At 45.6% G+C, this 18,554-nt stretch overlaps 1 protein-coding gene across 1 annotated transcript in view; it reads right to left on the reverse strand.

Moving 5' to 3' along the window:
* Positions 1–6,896: 6,896 nt before the first annotated feature.
* Positions 6,897–18,554, reverse strand: part of LOC116832157 (cytosolic phospholipase A2 gamma-like) — a gene marked incomplete at its 5' end in the record, with an annotated part of 33,805 nt that continues 22,147 nt past the window's right edge. Inside the window, 2 exons of the mRNA XM_075061418.1 lie at positions 6,897–10,256; positions 17,443–17,614. Coding sequence (XP_074917519.1) covers positions 10,093–10,256; positions 17,443–17,614 — 336 coding nt within the window. The remainder of the gene's footprint in view (positions 10,257–17,442; positions 17,615–18,554) is intronic.

An 18,554-nucleotide genomic window follows, 5' to 3' on the forward strand; every position in this document is an offset into this window, starting at 1 on the left:
GGTGAGGTAGATAGAGGAATAGCTGTCTTTCCCAGGTTGGGAATCACTCTGGGGCTTAGGCATCTGGACACCATGATGGTAGTTTCAGTGCACATGCCCCAGAACTGAAACATAGACACCCAGGGAAATTTTACTGAAACACTTTGGTGCTGAGGGAGTTTAGGTGTTACAGTGTTCTGCATCAGCTGAACAAGAGTTTTGTGAATCCCAGCGGTGTCTAACTCTAGGACTCAGGCACTTACAGGGAAGTTAGATTCACAAAGGAATTTAGGCACCTAACACAAGGAAACTAATCCCTCCCTGCTGCAAAAAGTTCTAACTGGTCACAATGAACAGCCTTGCTGGAAATGTGCAAGTCAGAGCCAGGCAATGTCTTCTGCCATTCATGAGTATGAGCCAAACAGTGATGTGGTTTTAAAACTCCTTGGTGTAGGAGGACACAGTCTGCTGGATCTCCTTCAGAATCCTCTCCTTGTTGCTGGATACGTTCATCTTCATTCTACTGAGAAGTTCTTTGATATCGTCCTTTGGGTAGGACAAATTAGAGGTGAAAAACTAGTCTCTAAAATGCTCTATTTCACCTAGAAATAAAAGAGGTGAGTAAGTGCCAAAGAGAGGAAAACAATGGTACTGCTTTTACACTTTGACTGCTCCCAGAAGCATAAAATCCAGGTACCTAAAGAGGTAGAGGAACAACATGGCCAACTCCTGAGATTTTCATAGAATCACAGAAATGTGCGGCTCAAAGGGACCTCAACGCATCACTAAGTCCAACTTCCTGTGCTGAGGCAGTATCAAGTGAACTTAGACCAACCATGACATGTGTTTGTCCAAGCTGTTCCTAAAATCTTCAGATGAGGATTCCACTAAGTACCTTGGAAACCTATTCCAGAGTGTAACTCCTCTGAGAGTTAGAAAGTTTTTTCCCAGTTTTTCTCCCCACAAAAAAATAACATGTGACCAGATGACTAGCAACATAGACAATAAAGGAGAAGGGGTGCAGATCTGATAAGTAAAGCACATATCACAGATTTTCTGAACAATTTGAATGAATTCAAATTAGTAGGGCCTGATGCTATTCACCTGACATTACTGAAGGAATTAGCTAAAGAAATCTCGGAGTCACTGGCAGGAGAGGTCCTGGAAGGCTGGAGACAAGCTCATCTTTAAAAAGAGGGGGAAGGGAGAGCCAGGGAACTTGAGAACCTACTAGAACAATGGCTAAAACATTAAATTTACAAATACCTGGAAGACAAAGAGGTGATCACTAGCAGCCAGCATGGATTTACCTTGAATAAATCACGCCAAACCAGCTTGATTTCCTTTTTTGACAGTGTAACTGATTTGCTGGATAGGGGGAATGCAGTGGGCATAATATAGCTTCAGCAAGAGTTTTGACACAGTCTCATATGGCATTTTCATAAGTAAGCTGGAGAAATGCGGACTCGGTAGGACAACCACTAAGTGGATATATAATTGGTTAAACAACCTCAAAGAAAGAGTAACTATTAATGGAATGATGTCAGATTGGAGGGAGGTCTCAAGTGGGGTTCCACGGGGATCTGTTCTGTGTTCAACATCTCTATTAATGACCTGGATGTAGGAATAGAGAATATACTGATCAAGTTTGCAGATGACACAAAGCTAGAGTGGTTTCCAACACTTTGGAGGATAGAGCTAAAATTCAAAGGGATCGTCATAAATTGGAGCACTGGGCTGAAGACAACAAAATGAAATTCAACAAAAACAAATGTAAAGTTCTGCACTTAGGGAAGAAAAACCAAATGCACAAATACAGAATGGGGGGTAATTGGCTTGGCAGCAGCACTTCTGAGAAAGATGTGGGAGTTGTGGTGGTTCATGACCCCAATATGAGTCAGCAATGAGATGCCTTTGCAAAGAAAGCAAATGCAATTTAGGCTGCATTAACAAAGGCATAGTATGCAAGTCACGGAACCTAATTTTAGACCCCTAGAAAGTCACTGGGATTCACAACTGCTGAGTTAGGCACCCAAGATCCTGTGCAATGAATGAAGAGAGACAGGCTCCTGGGAAAGTGATCCACAAACACTAACACACTAGGCTGGGAAACACCTAAGCTAGCCCAAGAGAGATGACCAGGAGAGGGGTCAGAGCTAAGCACTGAGGGAGTTCAGCATCCAAGTCCAGGCTGGAAGGATGCACTTGTCTCTGCTTGGGGTTCTCAGCTGTGACGACAGACACTCTATAGCCTGGTGGTTATGGCACTTACATGGGTTGTTGGGGGCCCAGCATCCAGTCCCCCTGCTCCGCTGACTCTCCAATTATTTATCCAAAGTGGAACAGGGGATACTGAGGGATTCCCACATCACAATATCCCCTTGTCCAGTGGTTTTGGCATTCGCCTGAGAGACGGCACATCCCTCTTCAAATCCCTTCTGCTCAGGCAGAGGGAGACCTTGACCGGCCACCCCATCCCAGGTGAGTAACATACAGGGCCGGCTCCAGGCACCAGCTTAGCAAGCAGGTGCTTGGGGCGTCCACTCCAGAGAGGGGCGGCATGGCCAGGTATTTGGTGGCAATTTGGAGGAGGGTCCGTCACTCCCACTCGGAGCGAAGGACCTCCTGCTGAATTGCCGCAGATCGTGATCGCGGCTTTTTTTTTTTTTTGCCTGCTTGGGTCGGCAAAACCCCTGGAGCCGGCCCTGGTGCCATAAACTCTGGGCTAAAAATGATGAGGGAGGGCACTTGGGGGGCCTGATCCTGCATGCCACACCTCAGCACATCTGCCACAGCCAAGTGAGGCAGAGAAACACCTCTCTGCATGCATCTGGAAGCCTGGGATGGGGCAGCAGTGGTCATGCCCAGAGACAAAAACACAGACACTGAGAGAAATTTTCTGCAAATCTTAGGCCCTGAGCAAGTGTAGGTTCCTAAAGTCTGGTGGCAGCTGAGCAGGGGTTTTGTGAATCCCAGTGAGGCCTGATTCTAACATTTCATTGGCTAAACCAGCAATGAGGCACCAAAGTCCCTTTGTGAATCTAGCCCATAGAGTTTTAGAAGAAGTGTACAATTAAGTTACCTGGACAATTTTTGTTGTTGAAGAGCGGGAAATGCATGATGGTCGGAAGACCTTTTCCTTTGAAGATGTAGCAGTCAGAGGGGTTATCAATGTCCTTAATCTCTTCTGGGTTTATTTTGGGAAATGGGATGCTATTTCTCTTACAGTACTCAGCAGTTTTCTTGATGGTCTGGGAAGAAGGGAAAAGGGATTTTAAAATAAATAAATAAATAAATAAATAAATAAATAAATGACCATGTCCACTAATAAAACATGATGCCACTAATATGGCCAGGCTAGAGAGTTCAAAATACCCCTAACCGACCGTGTAGAAACATTCCAAGGAGTCTCTAAGGAACCGACCAATCAAGGGCCTCCATGGAAACCAGACATGACCCCGTTTCTATATCTGTGTAGCCAGAATCTTTGTATAACAATGCATATACTGTGGCTGAGGTTTTCAAAAGCTCCTAAGGGATGTGGATGCCCAATTCCCATTAAAATTAATCCCTTAGATGGCTTTGAAAATCTCAGCCCATGGTAATGAACAGAAATCAAAACCCAGAACTTCAGCTCCAAAAGCACAAGTTTGATTTTTGTTTTGTTCTGTTTTCTTTTACATCTTCACCTATAGGAAAACTCTTGTTCCATGTAAACAAAGTAGCAAAGTGTTATAGTAGCTGCAGCCACTAGAGGGAGACAATATCACCTATGGAGCACTGGTGATACCTGAGGCTGAGGTTAGCGAGTTTGCAGAGTTCTAACTGAGTTATTGGAACTTAGTTCACATTTTTACTGACCCGTCTCGTCCTGCTAGAGCGCTCTTGGCTCTTTGGTGCTAACAGAAATAAAAATTGGTCAAAACTAATGACTGTCATTTAGCACATCAGCTAGGACTGTGATACACACAAGGGCACATCTGTGGAGTAAGCAGCTGCCATATTTACAGAGTAAAACTGAACTTCAAGGAATTTCCTCTTCCTCCATGATATCCAAAGGGAAATAAAGGTCAGGACTGGTCACACGCCTTTACTCCAAACCCAAGTGATCTTGCAGAGAAAAAGGTAAATATTCCCAGTGGATCCTATGTGCCCGAGCATCTCAAATTGTGATCCCCACAGTAACTTCTGGGAATCCAAATGACTGCTGATAACAACAGTGTAACCTCACTGGGTCACGGGCCAAGTCCTGGGTATTTGTGCAGTGCTTCATCAATGATTGGGGCGTTCAGAGATATCACAATAAATAATAAAAGTTACTTTGAAAGGATACCCGGAGCTGAAGTCAAAGGAGATGACCAGTTTTACTTTCCTCTCTGGGCACAGAATGAGGGGGTAGGTGGAATTTATGGCAACTTGCTTGTATAAGAAGGCCAGGGAAGCCAGGAGCAGTCTCTCTTTGCCTGTAGAGAAAGAAGGGCCTTGTTGCAGGGAGTTAGAGACAAGGTACCTGAGTGAAGCAGGGCTGGGGAGCTCTAGCCTGGAAATCCCCAGGGCTGCAGCCTAGCATAAGACAACAGGTACTGGGGGTTGCAGAGGGTAGCCCAGGGGTAGGCAAAGGCAGCAGGTCCAAAACCAAACCCCTTTGCCTATGATGAGGGGCTGATATTGCAGTCTGCCCCAGTGAACAGGGGCTAGATGGAGACTGGGCAGTAGTCAAAACTGAGGCAAAGTGGGGATAGCGGGTTGGGGGGTTTCCCAGGGGGCAGCACCCCAGTTAAAAGGGCACCAGGGTCCAGGGAGAGACACAGGGGCCAAGAGGACAGGTGGATCACTGGCCTGCAGACGGTGCTCCTGGCTGGCAGTGAGCTAATTCCCAAGGACAAACAGCAGGAGGTGCCCCAGGGGTGAGTCTGCATGTCTACAGTACCTCAGTGTGAGGAGGGAACCCTAATATCATCATGGAAGTCAATCAGCTTGGTCAGGCATGACTTGCCCTTGGTTAATCCATGTTGACTGTTCTTGATCACCTTCATCTCCTCGAAGTGCTTCAAAATGGATTCCTTGAGTACCTGCTCCATGATTTTGCTTGGGACTGAAGTAAGCCGGACCGCTCTGTAATTCCCCAGGTTCTCTTTCTTCCCTTTTTAAAATATGGGCACTATATTTGCCTTTTTCAAATCATCTGAGACCTCTCTGATAGCCACTAATTTTCAAAAATAATGGCCAATGGCTGTGCAATCACAAAAGCACCCTTGGATGCATTAGATCTGGACCCATGAAATTGTGCATGTCCAGCTTTTCTAAATAGTCCTTAATCTGTTCTTTCACCCCTGAAGGTTGCTCCCTCCTTCCCATACTGTGTTGCCCAGTGCAGCAGTCTGTGAAGCATTGAGTACTTCAGCTTTTTCCACATCATGTGTCACTAGGTTGCCTCCCCCATTTAGTAAGGGTCCCCCACTTTCCCTGACCACCTTCTTGTTGCTAACATACCTGTAGAAACCCTTCTTGTTACCCTTCAAATCTCTTGCTAGCTGCAACTCCAATTGTGCTCTGGCCTTCCTGATTACACTCCTTCATGCTCTAGCAATATTTTTGTACTCCTCCCTAGTCATCTGTCCAAATTTCCATTTTTTTTAAGCTTCCTTTTAAGTTTAAGCTCACCAAATATTTCACTGTTAAGCCAAGCTGGTCACCTGCTATATATGCTATTCTTTCAGCACTTCGGGATGGTTTGTTCCTGCACCCTTAATAAGGCTTCTTTAAAATACAGCCAGCTCTCCTGGACTCCTTGCCCCCTCATATTAGCTTCCTAGGGGATCCTGCCCATTAGTTCCCTAAGGGAGTCTAAATCCAAGTCCCATATTTTGCTACTCTCCTTTCCTCCCTTTGTGAGGATCCTGAACTCAACCATTTCATGGTCATTGCTGCCTAGATTGCCACCCACTTCTATTTCCCTTACCAATTCTTCCCTGTTTGTAAGCAGCAGTTCAAGAGGAGCATGGCTCCTAGTTCGTTGCTCCAGCATTTGTACCAGGAAGTTGTCCCCAACACTCTCCAAAAACTTCCTGGAGAGATGAGAGACCAGGATGCATTATGAGGGCTGGATGAGGAAGCCCAGCCTTTAGGGGAGAATGGGGACACTTGGAAAAAACTACAACTCCCAAGAGGCACTGCAACTCCCATTATTTGGATAAATTCTCCCAATCCTTAGACCCAGTCCCCAGTTTGCACTGCTATTTATCAGCAGGCTCAGCCAGGTTCAACTTTTTGCAAAATTTCTCCTGGGGAGCCGTGACCAGGCGTGAACATATTGTCCCAAACCAGCCTTTTTGAAAGCAAGTATCATTTAATCTCAACAGTAGGAATCAAAGCACACCACAACAATGGGGTTTTGTTCCCAAAGCAAACAGCTAATATTCAGCTGCCTTACTTGAAGTTGGGTTGGATTAACTTATCCAGAGATCCCACTTCTCCCTCTGGGAAGAACAGTCTCTATCCCTGCAGCCTCTGAGCTCCAGCAGCTTGGATTTTCAAACACTCCCAAAGAAGTTTCCCACCTGTCAGCCCTCCTATCTGCAGTCACCAGCCTGGTGGTGGTAAAACTTATAAGGCACTGTCCTTCTAACGGGTTCAGGTTGCCTTGAATGGCGTACGGAGGTTTGGGACTGTGGGTGTGTGCTGAGGAGTCTGGGGTGCAGAGGGAGCTTGGGCAGTGGATGTGGAGGAAGTGAAAGGGAAGACTGCCCCACCTTAGCCTCAGAGACACATGATAGACTGAGTGAGCAGCATGGTCAGGGAAGCGGCTCCCGCCCCGTGCCCAACAAAACCAGCTGCCTGCCTGGCTTCCTGCCTGCGTCTGTAGCTGCTTTTACACAACCAGTAGCACCTCGTTTCCTGGAGGAAAAACAGCCCTCTTAATCTTCCCTAAAATGACATGGCCCTGCCCGGCCACTCTTTTGCCACCCAACCCAGCTCCAGACCCCACCTCCAGGCAGCCCTCTCCCCATCACTGATCAGAACTGGAGGAGGTGCAGATCTCATGGGTGTGACTTTTCATCCCCGACCCAAATCTGACACTTGTCGTTGGGTACTGTACCCAAAGCATCCTGAATCCACCACCTTTAGTCGTGTCCCATCAGGTTTGGGTCAGGCAAAGGGCTCTACTCCAGTAGAACTATGGGATTACACAATTTTACAATGTTTTGAAGCAGCCAGGTGAGATAATACAAAGGCAGACAATGCTACATAGTCATAGCATATCTGGGGCGGGGGGTGGGGAAGTAATAAAAGAAAAGTGTCCACCTCTTTCAACAGCTGCATGAGTGCTGGACACTTGTTTGTTTGTTACAGTTCCAACAGACATCTGATCCCCTTGCTGTCATTGAGCAGCAAGCTGCTCTACATAGAGTGCATTGAAATGACTTACGGTGTAAAGCACAACTCAGCAAGAGAATCCAAAGCTGGCCCTTACTCAGGCAAGTAATTTTTTCTCACAAAGAGGCAAGAGGGGCAGGGCTTAGCACACAGCCCCCTCCTTGGCATCTCCCATGGGCTAGCTTGGTCACCTCCCAGCAAGGGGTGGCTTTTATGGATCCCATTCTTAGGCATCCATCCCTCCTCATTCATTGCACAGAAGCCTGAGCACCTCACTCAGGCTTTGTGGATCTCAGTGATTTTCTAGGCACCTAAGAGTTAGGAGTGGGGATGCTCAGCGCCTAATGGGTGGTCTACACTGAAAACTTACATCGGCAGCGCTACTACTCTCAGGTGTAGCCAAGCTAACCCCTGGTGCAAACAGCTATAGGTCAACAGAAGAATTCCTCCAGTGACTTAGCTACTGCCTCGGGGGGGCGGATTACCTACAGAACCCCTCCCACCATTGCAGTGAGCATCTACACTGAAGTGCTACAGCTGTGCTGCCGTAGCATTGTAGGTGCTGACATATCCTACGTCCCTTTGTGAATTTAGTCCTTTGCACTCTCACTTACTGTGGAACAATCAGACGGTGGTGAAACAAAGCCAGGCTATTTCTAGTACTGAGGCACACGAGATGAAAAATGATGGGAAATTATTGTTTGTTTATGTAATATTCATCACACAAAAGGAAAGAGGGTTGTAAAATGTATTGTCACACACAGCACAAGAAACATTTGGAAATTAAGAAGCAATAAGAAATTCACCATTATAAATAACAGGCCATATTCTAGCCTCTGTGTAAATGTGAAGTAACATCATCAGCTTCAGTAAAGTTACTCCACTCTTACCAGAGGTGTAAAGGAGATTGTATCATGGATCACAGCTCAGGAAAAAATTCCTTTCTTACTTCCATTCCTTTTCTAAACTAGGAGAACTGACAAAGAAAACTTGCAGACACATTTGTGTCCCAGGCAGCTGTAATATCATTCTGCACAGTGTAAGTTCTGTGTGATACTGTGTAGAGTGACCAGATAGCAAGTGTGAAAAACTGGAACATTTTTTTTTGGTGGTGTGGGGGTATAGTTGTGTATATAAGACAAAATCCCTAATATCGGAATGGTCCCAATAATATCAGGATGTCTGGTCAATCTAGAGTGGTGCCATGTGAGCACTGACAAACCATCATGTATGGATGTGTTTTCAAATTCTATGATAGATATATCATAACCTATTGTATATGAATTATCTATCGTCACACGCTATTGTATATAAATCTATCTAGCTACGTCATCATTATCTACTGTATATCTACTTATGTGTCGAATAAGCATCACTATCTATCTTTCTATCTATCTTTCTAGGAACATTTAGCCAAATTCATCATCCTCTAGCCAGAGCTACATTCACAAAAGGACTTGGCTCCTAGTTGCTATATTACACACCAGAAGTCCAGCATCAGGCCCCACTAGGGGTTACCAGACCTCCACTCAGATGTTGCTGAATCCTGTAGATGCCTTATCTCAGGCCACACCCACGTTTTGGCAGTAATAGTTCCCTAGATGCCTGAAGGTGTGTGCACGGCTGCCCTGTTCTAGGCTAACAGATGCCTAAGCCCCACAGCAATGCACAAACTAAGAGAAGAAGAGGTTTTCCTCTGCATAGCTTGCCTGTGGGGCCCACCACTGCAGGCTATAGAGCTGGGGACTAAAGCCCAGGTCTATGAACTCAAAGGAGAGTGAAGCAGTCATCAGGCTTCTTGCCCTTGCTCTCTCACACAAAGCCAAAATACCCCCCTCCCCTGCACCATGACACTATCCCACTGTCCAGTGAGGAGGGCCCTTGCCTCAGAGGTAGCAGATGCCTTTGCAAATCTCTTCTCCCCCTGAGGCAGACAGGGGACTTGAACTGGGGTCTCCTCCATCCCATCTGAGGATTCTAAGCACTGGCCTAACAGTTCTGAGGGAGGTCATTTTCCTCTTTCTCACGCCACGGCTCAGGCTCCCCAGGTGAGGTAGGCAGAGGAATGGCTGTCTCTCCTGAGTCGGGAATCACTCTGGGGCCTAGGAACCTGGACAACAAGATGGCAGCTGTAGTGCACATGCCCCAAGGCTGAAACATGGACACAGGGAAATTTCACTGAAACAACTAAGTGCTGAGAGAGTTTAGACAGTACAGGGTTCTGCGGCAGCTAAGCAAGAGTTTTGTGAATCTCAGGGATGCTGAAATCTGGGACTCAAGCACCTACAGGGGCATTTAGGTGCCTAAATCCCTTTGTGAATCAAAGGCCTGATCTATACTAGGGAGGGGGTCGATCTAAGTTATGCAACTTCAGCTACGTGAATAACGTAGCTAGTTGACGTACTTAGATCTACTTGTCATGGTGTCTTCACTGTGGTAAGTTGATGGCTGACGGTCTGTCGTTGACTCCGGCTGCACCTTTCGCCCTGGTAGAGAACCGGAGTTGATAGGAGAGTTGATTTATCGCGTCGAGACTAGACATGATAAATCGACCCCATTTGTTTACCCATGGATCCAGCTGGTAATGTAGACAAACCCCAACACAGTGAAACTAACTTCTCCCTGCTGCACTTAGGTTCTAAGTGGTCACAGTGAACAGCCACTCGGGAAATGTGAGTCAGAGCCAGGCACAGAATTTCTGTCCTTCGTGATCAGGAACCAAACAGAAATGTGGTCTTAAAACTCCTTGAGGGAGGACACAATCTGCTGGATCTCCTTCAGAATCCTATCCTTGTTGTTGGATACATTCATCTTGGCTTTTTTGAGGAGTACTTTGACATTGTCTTCTGAGTAGGATGTAGTAAAGGTTTTAAACATGTCTCTGAAGTGCTTTATTTCACCTAGGAATAAAACAGGTGGGTAAGTGCCAAATAGAGGGAAACAATGGTTCTACTTTTACACTTTGAGTGCTCCCAGAACCATAGAATCCAGGTACCTAAAGAGGCAGGGGAACAACATTGCCAACTCTTGAGGTTTACTTAGAATCACAGAAATGAGGGGCTGAAAGGGATCTTGAGATGTCACTAAGTCCAATTTCCTGTGGTGATGCAGGACCAAGTGAACCTAGACCATCCCTGACATTTGTTTGTCCAAGCTCTCCTAAAATCTTCAGTTGAGGATTCTACCATGTCCCATGGAAGCCTCTTCCAGAGTGTAACTTCCCTGAGAATTAGAAAGTTTTTCCTAGTTCCCCATCCCCCCACATACACACGAAAAAAAAAATGACCAGATGACTAGCAACATAGACAATAAAGGGGAAGGGATGCAAAACTGCATAAGTAAAAAACACATCAAAGATTTTCTGACCAATTTGAATGAATTCAGATCATCAGGGCCTGATGCTATTTACCTGATTGTACTGAAGGAATTAGCTGAAGAAATCTCGGAGTCACTGGCAATAATATTTATGAACTCATGAATGACAGGAGAGGTCCTGGAAGGCTGGAGACAAGCTCATCTTTAAAAAGTGGGGAAAGGGAGAGCTAGGGAACTTGGGAACCTACTAGAACAATGTCTAAAACATTAAATTTACAAATACCTGCAAGACAAAGAGGTGATCACTAACAGCCTGCATGGATTTACCAAGAAGAAATCATGCCAAAGCAGCTTGATTTCCTTCTTTGAGAGAGTAATTGATTTGGTGAATAGGGCGAATGCAGTGGACATAATATAGCTGGACATCAGCAAGGGTTTTGACACAGTCCTACATGACATTCAGATAAGTAAGCTGGAGAAATGCAGACTTGGTAGAACTATCATTAAGCAGATACATAACTGGTTAAACAACCTCAAAGAAAGAGTAACTATTAATGGAATGTTGTAGATTGGAGGGAGTTCTCAAGTGGGGTTCCACAGGGATTTGTTCTGTGTTAAATGTTGTTTAAAATCTTAATTAATGACCTGGATGTAGAACTAGAGAATATACTTATCTAGTTTTCAGATGATACAAGGCTGGGGGGTTGCCAACACTTTGGAGGATAGAGCTAAAATTCAAAGGGATCTTCATAAATTGGAGCACTGGGTTATAGACAACAAAATGAAATTCAACAAAGACAAATGTAAAGTTCTACACTTAGGGAAGAAAAACCAAATGCACAAATACAGAATGGGGGGTCACTGGCTTGGCAGCAACACTTCTGAGAAGGATCTGGGAGTTGTGATGGTTCATGACCCCAATATGAGTCAGCAATGTGATGTTGTTGCAAAGAAAGCAAATGCAATTTTAGGCTGAATTAACAGAGGCATAGTATGCAAGTCACAGGAGGTGATAGTACCACTGTACTCAGCGCTGGATAGACCTCATCTGGAGTACTAATTTTGGTCACTAATGTATAGAAAGGATATACAGAAACTGGAAAGGCTCCAGAGGTGAGCAACAAAGATGATCAAAGGGATGTGTAGATGGGTGGACTCGCCCCTGCACCACCTCCTGCTGGTGACTTTGGGAATTAGCTTGGTTCCAGCTCCAGAGTGCCCTCCGCAGGCCAGTGATCCATCTGTCCTCTGGCCCTCGTGTCCCTCTCTGAACCTAGTGCCCTTTTACATGGGGTGCTGCCCCCTGGCAGTAACCCCTTTCTCTCAGGGTCTCCCCTCCTCAGGGAACGCCCACCCTTTATCCCCACCTTGCCTCAGTATATGGCTACTGCCAGTCATTGTCTATCCCCATGCCCTGGGGCAGACTGCAGTATCAACCTACTAATCATTGGCAAGAAGGGTTTGGACCTGCTGCCTTGGTCTACCCCTGGGCTGCCCTCTGCAACCCCCAGTACCTATTAGCCCAATGCTATACTGCAGGCTGGGGCTTTCCAGGCTGGAGCTCCCCAGCTCCTCTGCCTTTACCCAGCCCTGCTTCACTCAGGTACCTTGTGTCTAGCTCCCTGCAGCCAGGCCCTTCTCCATCTACAAACAGACAGAGACTTCCCCTTGGCTTCTGGCTTCCCTGGCCTTCTTATAAGGTCCTGTTGCTCAGTATGGGGCATGGTCCCAGCTGCAGCCACTTCCCCAAATAAGCCCAGCCTAAAGGCTGCTTTCTCCAGCCACAGCCCCTTCCCAGGGCAATTTTTAATCCCTTCAGGGCAGGAGCAGGGATCCACCCTGCTACAGGATGGAATGCCCTTGACGCCTTCGAGGAGCACTGGGTGCTGTCCAGGGTTCTCTGCTCTGTGTCCCCGTCAGGCTCCCTTCTTAAGACCCTTTAACCTCACTCCGTCCCTGTTCTTTTATTAGTTGTCCCCTGGAATCAGTTGGGTTCTGCAGCCCTGTAGATCCTCCCCTTAGGCTGGGGGGGATCCGTTAGCAATGAGTGGGCTTCCGCCCGCTCAGTTCCCAGAAACCCAATAGGTACAGGATGGAATGCAATCCCTATGAGCAAAGGCTGAAGGAACTGGGTATGTTTAGTGTTGAAAAAAGGAGATTGATTGGGGCATGATATCAGTCTTCAAATACTTAAAAGGCTGCTGTCATAAATATAAAGGGAAGGGTAACAACCCTTATGTATACAGTAACATAACCTCCTTCCTAGCCAGGGGTTTTTTTTGTGCTCTCTTTGCTGGTTCCCTCAAACAGGAAAACCAGTTCCTAACAAGATCCTGAAATTATACATCTAAAATTACAGAAATTGTAAGTAATAGCAAGAAAATGCATTAGATTAGCTTTTGTTTTAGCTTGTGAATTTCCCCTATGCTAAGAGGTAATTTTACTCCTGTTTTGTAACTGAGAAGCAGAGTCAGACGGGAATCCTCTGTGGTTTAAATCTTTTTATTTAACCTGTAAAGGTATCTTCCATCCTGATTTTGCAGGTGTGATTCTTTTATTTTATTTTTTTAATACAATTCTTTCTTTAAGAACCTGATTGATTTTCAGTGTCCTGTAAACCAGGTCTGTGCTCACTTTGTTTAGCTATTTGATTAGTATATTATTCTCAAGCCTCCCTAGGAAAAGGGGTGAAGGGGCTTGGGGGGATATTTGGAGGAGGTAGGGCTCCAACTGGCCCCTCCCTAAATGTTTGTTTAAATCACTTGGTGGTGGCAGCAATACCGTCCATGTACAAGAAAAGGAATTTTTGCCTTGGGGAAGTTTTTAACCTCAGCTGTTGGAATATAAACTAAGGGGGGTTTTCATGTGGGTCCCCATATCTGTACACCAGAGTTCAGAGTGGGGAGGGAACCCTAGCAGCTGCCATGAAAAAAGATGGAGCAAAGTTGTTCTCTCTTGCCACAGAGGGCTGGATAAGAGGCAATGGGTTCAAACTACAGCATAACAGATTTAGATTGAATCTCAGGAAAAAATCCTAATTGTAAGAATGGTAGGACAATGGAATAAACTGCTTAGGAAGGTCATGGAATCTCCTTCACTGGAGATTTTCAAAAGGGGGATGGGTAGCCATCTGTCCAGGATGGTTAAGACAGAATAAATCCTGAATCTTGGCTGGGGGTTAGACTAGATGACCCTTGTAGTCCCTTCTAACCTTATAGTTCTATGATTCTAATGGTGAACCTAAATCTCCCAGTTTCCATATTAAGCCCATGACTTCTTGTCCTATCTTCAATGGACATTGAGAATAGTTGATCCCATCCTCTTTATAAAGCCCTTAACATATTTGAAGACTGTTATCAGGATTAGATGAGGATCGCAGCTGTTATTTATATTTTCAAAAGTAAGTTTCCAGTCGCTACGTTTCAGAGAAAAACCTGAAAATGTGACACTAATGCACTGTAAAGGTGCAGAAACCAGCAAACAAATACAAATAACCAGACATTTAATGTTTTCTTAACAATTTCATGATTTTAAGCCCATCTCATGCTTTTAAGGAAGCTTAGCTAGCTAGCTAGCCAGATAGATTGTATTGGGATAGCCTATCTATCTATCTATCTATCTATCTATCTACACTGGTGTGATTGACTGTGTAGCCCACAAAGGCCCTGAAAGGGTTAACTTGGGCCAATTATGTTACCTGGCTGCACCTGGAGGAAGAATCAGACTTAACTGAAGGTGAGTGCCAGCTGAGGAAGGTGCTAGGTGAGCTCCACAAAGGCAGGAGTTTCAGCGAAGAAGAGGGCTGCAAGGAGCACCTTGCTCTGAGTTAGGGAGTAGAGAGATATGGAAGAGATTTGGCCCCAGGGATGGTCTCCTGAGTTTGAAAATCTGGCAAGAGACAGTGAGAGATAGCAACTACTGAAACAAAGCCGGCTCCAGTACTAAGCCCTGAACAAAGGGCAGGATTTGGAGAATCAAGGAAGAGCCCTGGGAGCTGCTCAGCAGAGGAACAAAGCAGCAAGGAAGGATGAGAGGCCAAGCCTGAGGAGGGTAGAAATCGGGTTCAGTTCATCCTTTTGACTTGGGATTTTTGTTACGGGATTCCAGGGGAGATCCTACCCCTGAAAGAAGGCTGAACCTAGAGAGGTTTGGAGGAAGAAGGCCTGTGAAAGGAGCAGGCCGTGATTGTTGGTTATAGGGCCCCTAGGCTGCAAACCGGTGGAGTATGTGGGCCAGGGTTCCCCTACCAGCCACAGAATGAAGTCCTTGAAAAGGGGACAAGGATGACTGGAAGCCATGTGGTAAGGTTGCTCAAGCTCCCTAGGACTAGAGTTGGTGACAGAGACCTGATATAAGGACACTAGACTCTTTTCTGGGACCCTGGTACACTGGACTGGGTGGATTTAAATTATGACCTAACCCAAAGGCTGAGCCCTGGGAAAAGGTGGTCCACCAAGGTGACCATCAGCTGGGGGCTCCAGATGGGGAAAGAGACATTATGCTCACACCTGGCCATAAGAAGATGCTCTACAGATGAGTCCTTGTCCCCATCTTCACTACATTTTGGGCTGCATAAGTAATGGGCAATGCCAGCAGATCGAGGAATGTGATCATTCCCCTCTATTCGACATTGGTGAGGCCTCATTTGGAGTACTGTGTCCAGTTTGGGGCCCACATTACAAGAAGGATGTGGAAAAAAATTGGAAGGAGTCTAGCCGAGGGCAACAAAAATAATTAGGGGGCTGGAGCACATGACTTATGAGGAGAGGCTGAGGGAACTGGGATTGTTTAGTCTGCAGAAGAGAAGAATGGGGGGAATGTTACTGCTTCAACACGCTGAAGGGGGTCCAAAAAAGATGGATCTAGACTGTTCTCATGGTACCCGATGACCAGAACAAAGAGTAATGGTCTCAATTGCAGTGGGGAGGTTAGGTTGAAATAGGAAACCTTTCCACTAGGAGGGTGGGAAGCACTGGAATGCGTTATCTAGGGTGGTGGTGGAATCTCCTTCTTAAGTTTTAAGGCCCAGCTTGACAAAGCCCGCACTAGGATATTAGTTGGGATGTCCTGCTTTGAGCAGGGGTGGTACTAGCTAACCTCCTGAGATCTCTCCAACCCTGATCTAGTGACACACTCCTCAGTTATCTATTTTATTCCCTTCCCTTTGCAACACTAGGAAATACCAAAGATTTTTCCAGACACGTTGTTGCTGGCAGCTGGAAATTGATGGGAGTTAGTGCCCAAGTCCTGGTGAGGATCTGCAATTACATGACATGCAGCAGGTCAAAGCTGAAATCTGTCCAATGATTACAAGGGAGTCTATCTATGTAATTCACAGTTGACAGGCCAAGAGGAATGGTAAGGTGACACCAGTATAGTTCCCTTTCCACTCCCACTGAGGTGACCTGTTCTGCCACATCTCCTCTCAGTTACAGAGAATGGAAATCTAGAGAAATTCATGCTATTTGAGTAATAATTTAAAAAAATTAAAACATTGATCATAAGAACTGCACCTTTGTCTTGATTAAGCATAACCAAAAGGGCTTAGTTTCTGACCGCAGGGTGACTCTCAATGAATTGAAAAGCAGCACATTTAAAACAGGTGGGATTATTTTGCTGAACACATAAGTGACCTGTGGAAATCATTGTTGCAGGGACTACCATTGGCCGATCACAATAAGATTGTAGGAAGTGTTGGATATTATGCAAACATCCATGGATTAAAAGAGAATGCAAAAGATATAAACCTTTTATAAAAGAGAATGCAAAAGATATTAGCCCATACAAAAACTATTTCCCTGGGAAACGTTTATTTGTAATTTTTTATTATGGGGTTTTGTGCCCTTCCTTGTGACTCATGTAGTGTTGGACACTGTCAGAGTCAGGACAGAGAGCTAGATGAACCCTGCTCTGGTAGACAGTGGCAATACCTGAGCTCCTCTGCTCGTGTCCACCAGTGTCAGCCAGGAGAAGCTCCATTTCAGTCAGTGAGCTCCGACCAGACAAATGGGGTGAGGTTTCACAGCAGAACTCAGGTGTTGGGTTACTGAGAGTCATGGTGCCTCTAGAATTTTAGACCCCTATAAAATCACTGGGATTCACACAGGCTGAGTTAGTCGCCCAGGCTCCTGGTGCAATGAACGAAGAGCGACAGGCTCCTGGGAAAGTGATCCACAAACTCAGCACTCAAGTTCAGGCTGGAGGAAGGCTCTTGTCTCTGCTTGGGGTTCTCAGCTGTGATGGCAGACACTCTATAGCCTGGTGGTTACAACACTTACACGGCTTGTGGGGGCCCCAGCATCCAGTCCCCCTGCTCCACTGACTCTCGAATTATTTATCCAAACTGGAACAGCTACAACAGGAGATACTGAGGGATTCCCACATCACAATATCCCCCTGCCCAGTGGTTTTGGCATTCGCCTGAGAGAGAGCACACAGGGGCCTGATCCTGCAAGTGATGCCTCAGCACGTCTGCCACAACCAAGTAAGGCAGAGAAATGCCTCTCTTCGTGCATCTGGAAGCCTGGGATGGGGCAGCAGTGGACATGCCCAGAGACAGAAACACATACACTAAGAGAACTTTTCTGCAAATCTTAAGCCCTCAGCAAGTGTAGATTCCTATTGAGTCTGGTGGCAGCTGAGCAGGGGTTTTGTGTTTCCCGGTGAGGCCTAATCCTGACATTTAGGTAGCTAAACCAGCAATGAGGCACCAAAGTCTCTTTGTGAATCTAGCCCATAGAGTTTTAGAAGAGAGGTGTACAATTAAAGTACCTGGACAATTTTTGTTGTTGAAGAGAGGGAAGTGCATGACGGTAGGAACATCTTTTCCTCCTTTGAAGATGTAGCAGTCAGAGGGGTTATCAACGTCCTTAATCTCTTCTGTGTTTATCTCGGGAAATGGGATGTTATTTGCCTCACAGTACTTGGCAGTTTTCTTAATGGTCTGGGAAGGAGGGAAAAGTGATTTTAAAATAAATAAATAAATAAATAAAATGATCATTCCCACTAATAAAACGTGATGTCACTAATATGGCCAGGCTAGAGTTTTAAAAATACCCCTAACCTACAGTGTACAAACATTGCAAGGAGCCTCTAAGGAACTGACTAATAGAGGGCCTCCATGGAAACCAGACATGACCCTGTTGCCATATCTCTGTAACGAGAATCTTTGTATAACAAAGCATATATTGTGGCTGAGGTTTTCAAAAACTCCTAAGGGTTGTGGATGCCCAGTTCCCATTAAAATTAATCCTTTAGGTGGCTTTGAAAACCTCAGCCCATGGTAATGAACAGAAATCAAAACCCAGAACTTCAGCTTCAAAAGCACAAGTTTGATTTTTGTTTTGTTTTGTTTTTTACAAATTCACCTATAGGAAAACTCTTGTTCCAAGTAATCAAAGTAGCAAAGTGTTATAGTAGCTGCAGCCACTAGAGGGAGACAATATCACCTATGGAGCACTGGTGATACCTGAGGCTGAGGTTAGCGAGTTTGCAGAGTTCTAACTGAGTTATTGGAACTTAGTTCACATTTCTACTGACCCCGTCTCGTCCTGCTAGAGCGCTCTTGGCTCTTTGGTGCTAACAGAAATAAAAATTGGTCAAACCTAATGACTGTCATTTAGCACATCAGCTAGGACTGTGATACACACAGGAGCGTATCTGTGGAGTAAGCAGTTGCCATTTTTACACAGAGTAAAACTGAACTTCAAGAAATTTCCTCTTCTTCCTTGATATGCAAAGGGAAAGAGAGGTCATGACTGGTCACATGCCCTCACCCCAAACCCAAGCGATCTTGCAGAGAATAAGGTAAATATTCCCAGTGGATCCTATACGCCTACACATCTCAAATTGTGATCCCCACAGTAACTTCTGGGAATCCAAAT

The sequence above is a fragment of the Chelonoidis abingdonii genome, unplaced genomic scaffold (assembly GCF_003597395.2).
Source record: "Chelonoidis abingdonii isolate Lonesome George unplaced genomic scaffold, CheloAbing_2.0 scaffold0617, whole genome shotgun sequence".
Classification (NCBI taxonomy): domain Eukaryota; kingdom Metazoa; phylum Chordata; order Testudines; family Testudinidae; genus Chelonoidis; species Chelonoidis abingdonii.